General features: G+C 39.7%; 1 protein-coding gene across 1 annotated transcript; it reads left to right on the top strand.

The window, feature by feature from the left end:
• The first annotated feature begins 975 nt into the window (after positions 1–975).
• Positions 976–2,710, top strand: LOC147614842 (G-type lectin S-receptor-like serine/threonine-protein kinase SD2-5). Its single transcript, XM_086779789.1, has one exon. The coding sequence runs from the start codon at positions 1,161–1,163 to the stop codon at positions 2,133–2,135; it is 975 nt and encodes a 324-aa protein (XP_086635915.1). The 5' UTR covers positions 976–1,160; the 3' UTR covers positions 2,136–2,710.
• The last annotated feature ends 11,111 nt before the right edge of the window (positions 2,711–13,821 follow it).

Genomic DNA, 13,821 nt, shown 5'->3' with positions numbered 1-13,821 from the left:
CTAATCAATAAATTATTGCATAGTAATGTATATAGTAAAATATTAGTATATATAGTACATTAGTTCTATATAACAAATCAATGTGTAAAAAACCACTATAAAATAATGATTATTAAGACAAATACAGTGAAAATCTGTGTATGTGTGTGTGTGTGTGTGTGTGTTGCATTGTGTGCATGCACATGCATGTGTTTATGTTGGCATACATATAGATTTATTTATATATACGTATATACATACCTATAAATAAATATATATATATGTATGTGTGTGTGTTCTCTCTTCCATACACGTGCACATAATATAATATTTTTTTTTTGTGTGTGTGTGTGTGTGTGCTAGGGAAAACAAATGAGCAAATGAGAAACTCTTTAATATATGTGTGTGTGTATTTATATATATAAGAAACTCATTCAATGATTGATGGTGACAACTAATTGTGAGCCCCAATGCATGTAGCCTTGTGGAAAAGAACAGTTCCTTTTAAAAAGTTCAAAATATGAAACTCTCCTATACACACATACATATACATATACATAGGTATATATATATATATATATATATATATATATATACTCATTTAATGAGCAAATGACTTGATGGTGACAACTAATTGTGAGCGCCAATTTATTTAGGCATGTGTAAAAAATATGTATAAAAATTAAAAAAAAATATTTAGGCCTTGTCTTCTCTCTCCTTATAGGTCTTGCAGGGGCAGCTAACTCCTCAACAACACTTCTGACAAGAGTATCCCACCATATTGCAAAATCTGCGCATGCAGTCCTTGATACTCTCGGCCTCTCATCATCGGCGGATCGGAGGACGATGGCCGAGTTTGCTTCTATACTGTCCAAGCTTCGGTTTCAGATCCCATCGGCACACTTGATGTGTGGAGCCCCGACTCGGTACTGTACATGCCCAGCTGGATTCACACTAATAGATGAGCATGTGCTCCCCCGACTCGGTACTGTACATGCCCAGTTGGATTCACACTAATAGATGAGCATGATGCGTCCCAAGGCTGTAAAGCCTCCGTCCCCTTGATCCCAGATCAATGCGGCAGCGCGGACCTCCTCCAAATCAACAACACCGCCACTATCTTTCAATTTTCTGGTGAGATCTTCAACAACACCGCCATCTCAGTGGAGCGCTGTAAGCACATGTGCTTGTCTGCTTGCAATTGCAGCGGTGTAATCTTCAACCACAACCATACCTTTTGCTTCCCTATTACAGATCATCGGCTGAGCCTTCTCAATGTCACTGGAAGGAGTCACGACCTGTCCTACACGGCTTTTTTGAAGGTTGCACATCTGATTTGTGACTCCCATTCACAACATCATAGTTGGACTGGTGTGTTAGCTTCCTCCCATTCACATCGTCTGAGCCGGACGACTGTAATTGTGCTCCTAGCTTCCGCCTCTGCCATTTCAGTTGCCTGTGTAGCAGCTCTGGCTTTGTATGGCTGCAGGAGATTCATTAGAAGAGGTGCGGGCATCAAGTTCAACAGCAGTAGCCTTGGTGGGGATGAGACGCTCAATTTGCCCAGTACATTACCCACTAGGTTTTCTTTCAAAGAATTGCACAAGGCAACGCATGGGTTCAACAAATTGTTGGGCGCAGGCGGGATGGGTTCAGTGTATGCTGGTGCTCTTCCCGATGGCAAGCAAATAGCAGTGAAGAAGCTCGAAATCATCCTCCGAGGCGACATGTCCAAGGGATTTTTGACAGAGGTGGCCACCATGGGTAGAACCAGCCACTTCAACATTGTGCAGCTTCTGGGCTTCTGTTGGGAGACATCCCATCAGATGCTGGTCTACGAGTACATAGATAGGGGCTCTCTTGATCGCTGGCTCTTCGAGGCTGAGCAATTTCTCGATTGGGCCAGCCGCTTCAAAGTGGCGCTAGGCATAGCCAAGGGCCTGGCCTACCTACATGACGGTTGCTCACAGACCATCCTGCACCTCGACATCAAACCCCAAAACATCCTCCTAGATGAGGACTTCGAGCCCAAGCTGGCCGATTTTGGCTTGTTGGCCAAGCTCATGGCTAGGGATGCATCTCACGTGGTGACTGTCCTAAGGGGAACTCCTGGCTACATAGCTCCAGAGATGTTTTGGTGCATGGCACCTGTTTAGCAAGAAATGTGACATCTATAGCTTGGGCATGGTGTTGCTAGAGATGGTGGGCGGGCGGAAAAACATAGACTTGGCATTGCTGATGGCGGCAAATGTTGCTAGTAGTGAAGAACAACCTCAGGGGAGTATTCAACCAATGGTGGAAGAAGACGAGGAATAATGGCATTTTGCGAGCTGGGCTGCCAAGAAGTGTGAGGAGGGGAGGAAGCTGGAGTTGGTGGACAAGCGGCTGCAGAGCAGGGGGCCTTCTGCGCTAAAGAAGCTGGCAGGGTGATAGAGGTGGCATTGTGGTGCATCCAGGAGAAACCCAACTTGAGGCCTTCAGCTGGAACAGTGATGCAATGGCTGGAGGGATCAAGCATCCCACTAGAGGACGCCCCCTTCTCCACCGTAGCCTACTCCCAGTCTCGTGTCAAATCTAGCATCTGCCAGTATCTACAAGGTTCCCACACGTCCTCGACAAGTCACAATAATTAACAAGCAAGTAGCCTCAGACTCGCTAAATTTCACATCACATATTTTTGTATATATATGTATATTTTAAAACAATTATATATAATACTATCATATTTGTGTATATATATGTATATGTATATGTGTGTGTGTGTGTGTGTGTGTGTGTGTGTGTGTTTAGAAACATTTATATATAATACTGTAACTGCTTTTATAGAAACATCATACTCCTGCCTTATAGATTTTTAAGGGCACCCTTAACGTCTGTGTCTCATCTTCTGCTCTCAAGGATGATTGGTCCCATCTCCACTGATACCCAGTTGCATGCCAGAGTGCAAGAGGGTAAAGATAGCAGCCCCTTTTGAAGATTCACCAACCAACTCATCTCCTTTAGCCCACACTTTGATATCAGGTCTTCCTCCATTGGGGCGCTCCACAATAACAAAAAAAGGTGTGTTTTTCTTGTTTGGTCTTCTTATACTAGCTGAGAGTTTTAGGTCAAGCTTTACAAATCACCCCTTTGGAGCACACTTGCTCTTGACTAAATCCTGTTGAATTGGAGGTCCTCCAGGGCCTAAGTCTCATAGTAAGTCTTTGAAAAAATGAAAACATGGTAAAGTATGAGCATTTCCATTGCCCAATTGTAATCCTTGTGAAATTTACATCACATATATTGTTTTACATCACATCTCCTAATGCATGTGCCTCACATATTGTATATTTTTTTCCCATAGCAAGAAAGACTATGTGAATGATGCAATGGATCTATCGGACTTTGTAACATAAAACTGGTAGTGAAGGCCTTGAGGTCAGCAAGGGTTTGGAATTCAGTTTTTTTTGGGGGGTGTATATTTAGTATGGAATTCATGGCTCAGTATAGATGGCATGCTTAATTTTATCCAGGCATGCTTAATTTTATCCAGGCATGAGCTCAAAAAATGATAAAAGATAAAATAACATGAAATGGTATGGAGTTCATTTGGGTAATGTGGCCACATTAGGTCATAAAAAAGCACCAATTTACACCATGCAAAAATAGTGAGTACATTAAACATTTGAATTAGTTTGCTTAGTGAAAACAAGATTTGCCACACAATAAGGAGAGGGCTAGTTTGGCACCCTTCGACCAAGCTTACAACTAATTAGGTTTGGCCATTGGATAGGTCGACTCCCTACGTTGAATGTACGATAGCATCCAAGGTTGGAAAATCATTTACTTTCTCATAGATATACTATTCTTTACCAAAATTCAACGACTTATTTGCCTCTCTTTTTTCCTTTAGTGAAAATCCATTCTACAAAAAATTTTAAAAATATGCAAGACCTCTTTTTGCAATTTTCACCTTATATTTTTCATGATGTAAAAATGTTTTAAGTTGATCGTGTACGAAGTGTTAAAAAAAACAATCATGGTTTACAATGTGGGGGTCAATGAATTCATTTATATTCATGGTGTAGTGACATAAAGAAAAAGCAGTGGTGTTTTACAATGTGGAGTTCAATATATTCAATCACATAAAGAAATGACAATGATGGTTTAAAATGTGGAGTTTAATGTATTCCATGGAGAGTTGCTATATAGTGTGTCAACAATGATGAGCTCTTGGAGTCATTTAAATTGTTTGCATTCACTACAATATGATGTGTTAAGTTAAGCTTTATGAAAAAGACAGGGTAGGTGACCCGCGCTTTGCTACGGCATGAAGCTTTTGCTTACAAATGTATGGCGTATGCAAGTGTGCAATTACATTTGTGTATCCATCTATGCGTGTGTATGTGTGTGCAAGCATGTGTGAGTAAGCGACTATGCACGTGTGTGTGTGTGTGTGTGCATATGTGCATGTGTGTATGCATATTTGCATGTGTGCACATGTCTATGTGGACGTGTATTCGTGCGCATGTGTATGCATACAGTGTATGTATATGTGTGTGCATGTGTCTATGTGTGACTCTCTCATATAGATGCATATATGTATGACTCACATAGATGCATGTATGCATGTCTCTCTCACATGCATTCTCTCTATGTGTGACTCTCTCATATAGATGCATATATGTATGACTCACATAGATGCATGTATGCGTGTCTCTCTCACATGCATTCTCTCTAAAAAACATTCTCCTTGACATTATTCATCAATCCTTGTAATCTTCATCACCTGAAAATATAAGCCCAATTAATAATTAAATTAATCCCACAAATATTAAACAGGCACAAACCATCACCAACTCATGACTACCAGGTGTAAGTACCCCAGGAATCACCCTGCCATATAAACCTAACTGAAATAATCATAGAGACGGCCCCAAGCATACGTCATATACCGCACGTATTAATATTTATAGTGGTGTCACCCACGATATTAACCTAGCCGGCATGACGCAAGAGTAACCTAGGCGTCCCCAAATTACTCAAGAGGGAAAAATAATATTCTTAAAGAGGACTTAAGATATATTCTCATGACATCCCTCTTGCTTGAGTTTACAATGGCCCTCAATTGCAGGTTTGTTGGGTTTGAAAAGAACGAAGGATCTCAGGATAAGATCGGAAAAATTTCTCGGGCATCCATTTTGCATCTTCTTGAGGATGGTTTTTGAATGTCAAAAGATATTTGATGTATTGGTTCCCAGTTCTTATTGTTGTCGTCTCTTGATCAATAATAGCATCAGGAACTAAGACTTCTTCCTCTCCTTCAACAAGAGGTGGTTCCTCATAAATTAGGTGTGAAGGAAGTGTTCCTCGAAAGGGTTTCAAGAGATGAATATAGAAAGAGTTGTGGATATTCCAATTAGATGGCAACTCTAGTCTATAGGCCACATCGTTAATCTTTTCAATAATTTTAAATGGTCCATAGTATCTAGGAGGAGTATTATTATAAGCAAATTGGAGTAGATGTATGTACTTATCCCATGAACTAGGTTGTTGGAAAACATAGGCTCTAAGCATATCCAAGATAGTGCTATTCGTGACTTCGGTCTGTCCATTTGATTCAGGATGATGAAAAGCCGTAGAAAAATCTAACTTAGTGCCTAAGTTTGAGAAAAGAGCAATCCAAAAGTGACTACAAAATTTGGAATCTCTATCAGAAACTATCACTTTGGGTAGACCATGATGAACAAAGATTGGCTTGACAAATATGGTCGCAGCTTGCTGTTGAGAAGTCAGTCTTTTTACATAGAATGAAATAGGCTTGCTTACTAAACCTGTCCACTATTGTCCAAATCATGTCATGATGACTGGAAGCAGTAGGAAAGCCTATAATGAAGTCCATAGACACTTGTTCCCATGGTCGGTCTGGAATGGGTAAAGGCATAAGCAATCCCAAAGCTTTGCCTTTGTAGCTTTTAATTGCTTGACAAATGTTACACTTAGCTACAAATTTTGCTACATCATTTTTCAAATGAGGCTAAAAGAATTCTCAAGAAACTACTTGAAGTGTTGCGAAAACTCCTCTATGTCCCATGAATGGTGGTTGGTGCATCTCTTCCAAGACAAGTTGTCTATAGGGTTGAGTAACACATAATCTTTTCTCAAAGAAAAGAGAGCCATCATTATGAGAATAATTGCCTTGAGGTGTCCAATTGTTTTCACGCAATTTGATCCATATCTCAGAAAAATTTGGATCTACTGCATAAGTTTCTTTCATAAGTACAAATAGTTCACTTTCAATAGCGGAAATGTTGTTGATATGTGGTCTTCTACTTAAAGCATTGGCAACAACATTTTCCTTTCTAGGTTGGTATTGAATCATGGGTTGGAAACTTTGTATGAAAGATGCCCATTTGATGTGCCTATCTGAAATAAGGGGTTGCGAAAGCAAATGCCTAATGCTTTGTTGATCAGTCTTGATAAGAAATTCTGAACCCATTAGGTAATGCTTCCAAATCTTTAAGGCATGCACAACGGCTGCTAATTCCTTATCGTATGTACTATAATTTGTTTCAGCTGGTTTTAGCTTTCGACTTTCATAGGCAATAGGATGGTTGTCTTGCATAAGCACAGTACCAAAACCTTTGCCACTAGCATTAGTTACTACCACAAAGAATGGTCTTTGTAGTGTAAGAACTGGTGCATGAGTTAATGCATCCTTGAGTACTAGAAAAGATTTATCTTGACTTTCGGTCCAATGGAAAAATGTAGTTTTCTTCAGAAGTTCCGTCAAAGGATGTGCAATATAAGCGAAATTCTTGACAAACTTCCTATAGTAACTACATAGACCTAGAAAAGATCTAAGGTCATGAATGTCTCGAGGTGTAGGCCAAGAGGCTATACACTCAATCTCCTTAGAATCCACATAGATTCCTTCAGCTGACACTATATGGCCTAAGTATTCAATCTCTTTTTGAAAGAAAGAACTCTTTTCAGGATTGACATACAATTCATTTTCTCTCAAAAGGTTAAACACTTGCTCCAAGTGTTGCTCATGCTCTTGACGATTCTCACTGAAAACAAGAATATCATTAAAGAACACCACAACAAAGCTTTGAAACTTTAGAAAAATGCGATTCATCATACGACTGAATGTAGCTGGAGCATTGGTCAAACCAAATGGCATAACCAAAAACTCATAATGGCCAGTCTAGGTTCTAAATGCAGTCTTGACGCAGTCATGCGTACTTGATGAGATAACCAGACTTTAAGTCAATCTTGCTAAAGACCTTTGAACCTCTAAGCTTATCAAGTAAGTCATCTACCCTAGGGATAGGGTATCTGTTCCTGACAGTGATTTTGTTCAATGCTCGGTAGTCAACACACATTCGGAAAGTTCCATTCTTCTTCTTAACACAAGAAGGACTGGAGCTCCAAAGGGTGAACTACTAGGTCTAATAAGGCCTCTTTCTAACAAAACTATGGTCTTCAGGCCTAGACTTAGGTAATCCTGGAGGTAAATCTTCCATAAATCCCTGAATTTGGAGATATAAGGATCAAGTTTTGAACTTTTGGATGTGTTAAACTCAGGGCTAAGCTGGTTAATCCAAACCATATAAGTCTTCTCCCTTTTCCTAAGAGCTCGCTTTGCTTGAGTATGACTCAATAAAGGACTCGTCTCTCCTTTGACTAGACATTGGAGGAAAATATTTTCATTGTCCTTCCTTACACAAATGCTATGTGTATCATAGTCTATAATAGGGTTGTACATATGTCTCCAAGGCATACCCAATATTACATCTACGCCTTGTAAAGGTGCAACTAAGAAATCCCTTTTTTTCTGTTAAGGAATTGATGCTTAAAGTTAAACCTTTCACCTCTTGCATGCAATTATACTTGGTTCCAGTAAATGCAGCTTTAACTCTATAATGTGTAAGTGAAGGTTGGATGTTTAAAGCTCTAATTGCCTTTTCAGAAATAAAGTCATGAGTGCTACCATCGTCATGCAAAACAATAACTTCATGCTCATTAATTTTTCCTTTTATTTTGAGTAGCGAATGAGCTTGAGGCTTACCTTCTGCTTCTGAATAGTCGGGGTCAGAGTTACCCTCTTGCTTGAGCGATTCATCTTCATTGTCGTCTCCTTCAAGCATATTGACTCGTGCCGCAAGTGTCGGATTCTTTGCACGTTCTGGGCAATTTGGTGCTATATGTCCTTCTTTATGACATTGAAAACATTTGATTGGAGGACCTTTGGGCTTGCCACCGTTGACTTTCTTTGAATTTGATTCGCCTTTTACCATCTCCTTGCCTTTGTCAAACCCTGGCTTATGAAAATTTCTTGAAGCATGAAAAGGTTTAGAAAAAGGTTTTAGAGTGGTTACTCTCAAATAACTTGGCCTCTCTAGGAAAACCATTTTTACGTTCGAAATTTGTTGCCAAAGATATAGCTATAGAAAGTGAATGAGGTCTAAACATATTCATATCGGCCCTAATTGTAGACTTAAGGCCCGAAATGAATTTCCTCTTTTGGTCCTCCTCATTAACTTTCTCCACAACCTATACCTGTAGTAATGTATTCCAAAACTTCTCCACATATTGAAACATGAAATCTTTTTCAAGTTGATGCAATGTATCCCATTGATGCCTAGCTTTAGATTTAAATTGTGAAGGTAAGAAATGCTTTTTCACTAGCCTTTGAAACCTTTTCCATGAATCCGGTTTGTCACGTCCTTGCTTGATGACGTTCCACCATAAAGCTGCGCTATCCACCATGTGATTAGCCGCACATTTGATCTTGTCCTTCTCGAAAAATTTATCCCCCGAAAAGTAGTCATCCAATTGACTAAGCCATGCCAAAAGGACTCGAGCATCTTTCTTGCCATCATAATTCTGAAATGAAAAAGCTTTACGGGACTGATTTTAGAATCTTTTCGTGAATTTTGTGCTTGAAGTGTAGCATTGACAGCTCTTTGGATGATGTCGTCTTCGTCATCATAAGATGGCAAAGAGTCATGCTTACGCCTTCGACTCGTGAGCTGTCGCTCCAATTCAATTTGCATCTCTCTCTTCTACAATTTGTTGTTGTAGAGATTGGAGTTGCTCTTGAATTGAAGGTAAAATAGAAAAATTTACCATAGTGCTCATGCAAACAATGTAAATAAGTAAAATTGATATTATTTGATGTATGTAAATAAAGCAAATGTTGGGTCGAATTCCCTTCGTTTCACACAAGTCCCGAGCAATTCCGAGTGATTTAGGAGATTGGGGCTAGTCGAAATGGTGAAGAAATAATTTTCTGCACCTTGAACACTGCTCAAACAATTCTGAAAACTTGGCCAAACCTTTGTAATAATTTTTGAGAAATTTTAAAAATTTTCAAAAATTATTTTAAAATTTTCTGGCATTTATTTGACCTTTTTAAGCCTCTTTGAGTCCTGAAAAATCAATTTTCTGCACCCAAAAATCTGAAAATTATAATTCTTTGGAATTTCTCTTGAAATAGGAAAATAGTTAGTGTGAAAGCTCCAAAAGTTGATGTGACATGCATTGGGCTTGGGAAAAGTAGAATTGGGTTAAGTTGAGGATTTGGCTTAATTGAGATTAAGTAATTAGTAGCTTAATTGATTTTTGTGGTCTTCTTCTCACGTTTTTTTGCCCGTGAGGCTGCAAATTGGCACCTCAAATTTGCTTGATTTTACTTATTTTTCATGGCTTAAAACTCACACAGCATGCAGTCCGTCCATTATAGGTTGCTTCTACCTTAAACCTTTGCAAAAACTGAGTTAATCACATGAGGTTTTTGGCTATGGGGAATCCATCTATATGGTTGGATTTGAAATTCATGAAGCTTTGAGCAGAACCACTTTTTGATGAAGAAGAATGGTTTTGGAAAGAGGTAAGTGGGTTTGAGAAGTAGCGCTAGTTTGAGAATTTGAATTTTTGGTTAAAGACCACAAACCCTTCTTTTGCCCACCGGTTAAAAGCCTGCAACTTTCTTGAGAGTTGTGTTGATGAAGACCTTTCCCACCTTTCCATAAATCTCCTAGCCCAAGCTCTGATATCACTGAAAACGGAATCGTTCTCTAGGATAGCTTGTGGAATACTTGAGAAATTCAACACATAAATTCAACCATGAAAACACATGCTTTGCAGGTTTCAACAAAATCAAATAAATTGAACAAAAGCATAGCAAACATAATACTTAGCTCCAAGACAAACATGCTGGGTGCAATCTTCCCCCCCCCCCTTGTGCCTGGCCTTCCCCCACACAAGAGTATTTTTATTAGCTTTCAACCAAAAATAGGCCATAGCTCCCAAAAATATACAAAGTGTGCTTTTAGAGAGCACGACACTCTTCCACAACAAAAATAGAGTGTCCCAAAAATTGGGGTTAGGGTAAAGCCTTTAGGCTTTAATAAATTCAACATTATAAATGTATTTTTTCCAATGTATCAAAATGGAAAAATCAACTACTAAGGTTACAAGCTATGCTTGTAAAAATAAATATGATGTGCATAAGAAACATTCTCCTCGACATTATTCATCAATCCTTGTAATCTTCATCACCTGAAAATATAAGCCCAACTGAAAACGGAATCATTCTCTAGGATAGCTTGTGGAACACTTGAGAAATTCAACACATAAATTCAACCATGAAAACACATGCTTTGCAGGTTTCAACAAAATCAAATAAATTGAACAAAAGCATAGCAAACATAATACTTAGCTCCAAGACAAACATGCTGGGTGCAATCTTCCCCCCCCTTATGCCTGGCCTTCCCCCACACAAGAGTATTTTTATTAGCTTTCAACCAAAAATAGGCCATAGCCCCCAAAAATATACAAGGCGATTTTGTTGAAACTTGCAAAGCATGTGTTTTCATGGTTAAATTTATGTGTTGAAGTTCTCAAGTGTTCCACAAGCTATCCTAGAGAACGATTCCGTTTTCACATAGATGCATGTATGCGTGTGTCTCTCTCACATGCATTCTCTCTATGTCTTTGTCACATGCATAGACATAACCCTCTCTTACACACGTGCACATGCACTCTCTTCTCACACTCTTCTCGTATACACTCTCTTGCACATACATATAAACTCTCTCTCTCTCTCACACACACACACACACACACACACACACCACCCCTTCCACATTCATGTGTGGGACCTTGGGTACGTGTACGTATGTGTGTGTGAATGTGTATATATCTAATAGTATTATTATATATTTACTATATGTATATTGATCTCATATCATTATTATATTATATTATTATGTATTTACTTTTTTATTTTATAGATTTGTATTTATTTATTATATATTCATATTTTACCTTCTGTAGTTCATATCTTATTTGTATTTTATTGAAATGTACTTTTATTCTCTCTCTCTCTCTCTCTCTCTCTCACACACACACACACACACACACACACACACACTTTCTCTTCTCACACACTCGCTCCCACACATGAAAACTCTCTCTCTTACACGCTCGCACACCTACACACACAAAAACAACCAAGCATACATGCAAACACGAATTATATAAAATTATAGATTTTATTACCTGAATATGCATACATACATACATACATATGTATGTATGTATGTATATACACACACACACACACACACACACATAATTTTAATAAATCAAATTTTAATTTAGATTAAATATTAAAGGGTGGGGATGCAGATTGAGGTGTGCTCACTCTCAAATAAATGCATCTTGCGTGTAATCTCTCTCTCTCTCTCTCTCTCTCTCTCTCTCTCACACACACACACACACACACACACACATGCACATGCACATGCACATGCACCCTCTCTCTCTCTCTCTCTCTCTCTCACACACACACACACACACATGCACATGCACATGCACATGCACCCTCTCTCTCTCTCTCTCTCTCTCTCTCTCTCTCTCTCAAGTGTGTTGATGCCTTAAAGTCACTGGTTGGTAGGATGGCTTGGTGTGGTCAGGTTCCTTGCAAGCACACCAATGACATGGCTAGGGTGCCAATTGCTTGACTAGAAGTGCCGGGTGGTTGTTGGAGAAGCTAGGGGTGGCGTGGTGTGGTCGCTGGTGTTGTGTTGGTATTCCAATGGAGGTTGGTTAGCTCGGTGAGGCTGATGATGATGTTGTTTTGCAGGAAAATGGGAAAAGTGTTGAAGGTAGGCCGGTTCGTGTTGGTGAAGAAGTTGGACCCTTGGGGTTATCACGGTGGGGCCGAGAGTTATGTAGTTGGAGAAGGCGTATGGCTTGTGTGGCCAGCTATGAAGTTGGAAAGGCCACTTGCTAGGCATGAAGTTCCGAGTTCTTTCTATTGGTGAAGTGGTGGTGATGATGATAGAGAGGCAGAGGGTTATGCTGGTGAAGATGCCAAAATTTTGGAGTTGCTATGCTGATGAGAAAGTACAGTCTCTCTTCTCGGCAACATTGAGAATCAATCTCTCTTGCCCTCAAGTTGTATCTCCTAGCCAAGGACCTAGCCCATCTATATGAAGGTTGCTGATAGACCATCCTCCACCTCACCATTAAACCCCAAAACATCCTCCTAGATGAGGACAACTTTGAGCCCAAGCTGGTAGATTTTGGCTTGGCCACACTCATGGCTAGGGATGCCTTTCACGTGGTGACTGCCCAAAGGGGAACTCGTGGCTACATAGCACCAGAGATGTTTTGGTGCATGGCACCTATGTGAAAGAAATGTGACATCTATAGCTTGGGCATGGTGTTACTAGAGATGGTGGGCAAGAGGAAAAACATAGACTTGGCATTGCTAATGGTGGCAAATGTAGCTAGTAATGAAGAGCAACCTCAAGGGAGTATTCAACCAGTGGTGGCATTTTGTGAGCTGGGCCACGAAGAAGTGCGAAGAGGGGAGAAATCTCGAGCTAGTGGACAAGAAGCTCTGCAAGGGGCCTTCTGCGCTGACTCTGAAGAAGCTGGCAGGGTGATAGAGATGGCATAGTGGTGCATCCAAGAAAAACCCAACTTGAGGCCTTCAGCTGGAACAATGGTACAATGGTGGCTGGAGGGATCAAGCATCCCACTAGAGAGCGCCCCCTTCTCCACCGTATAGCTGACTCCCAGTCTTGTGTCAGATCCAGCATTTGCCAATATCTTCAGGGCTCCCACACATCCTGAAGAACAAATCCTGAAGATAAGTCAGAACAAGTCAGAATAAGTAACAAGGAGGTAGTCCCATACTAGCTAAATTTCCCACACATCCTGAAGAACAAGTTAGAATAAGTAACAAGGAGGTAGTCCCATACTAGCTAAATTTCCCATCACATATTTATGCATATATATGTATATATTTTTTGAAATATTTAAATATATTACGATAATGTTTTTTACAGATATGCCATGCTATTGCCTTGCAGAATCATTTTTCTTTTACAACTTGCTATATACTAAATAGTAGCTACAAAACTATACCATGGGAACAAAAACCCTTGTTGTCATATGCACCATTCTAGCCTTCATAGTTTAACAATATACAAACCAACTTTCACGTCACATCTTCTTCTTGGGGGGATTTTGTTTTGTGAGTATTTTCTAGCAAGCACTTTTTGGGAATCGGGCGAGCAGATTCCAAAAAGATACCCTCCTCTCGTTCATCAAGAGAGAGAGAGAGGAGTGAAGAGAGTTAGAGAGTTTCATGACATAATTATTTGAGAGGGAGAGGACAATAGAGAGCCAGAGGGAGTGAAAACAAAAAAGCATGACAACATCACTGTTGGAATTAGGGTTGCAGGAATGCACACACAACTTCAAGAAGATGAGTAAGCTTGAGCACAACACAGTAGTGTATTATGAGTGCCAAAAATGAAAGATTACAAGCCCTAGAAG

The sequence above is a fragment of the Cibotium barometz genome, chromosome 41 (genome assembly GCF_041138505.1).
Source record: "Cibotium barometz isolate CiBa-2024 chromosome 41, ASM4113850v1, whole genome shotgun sequence".
NCBI lineage: Eukaryota > Viridiplantae > Streptophyta > Polypodiopsida > Cyatheales > Cibotiaceae > Cibotium > Cibotium barometz.
The sequence above is the reverse complement of the archived record's forward strand: the minus strand, read 5'-3'. Positions and strand labels throughout refer to the sequence as shown.

What these genes read in the sequence shown, in the direction of transcription:
- LOC147614842 (XM_086779789.1), top strand. Translation starts at nt 1,161, where the DNA reads ATGTGCTTGTCTGCTTGCAATTGCAGCGGTGTAATCTTCAACCACAAC.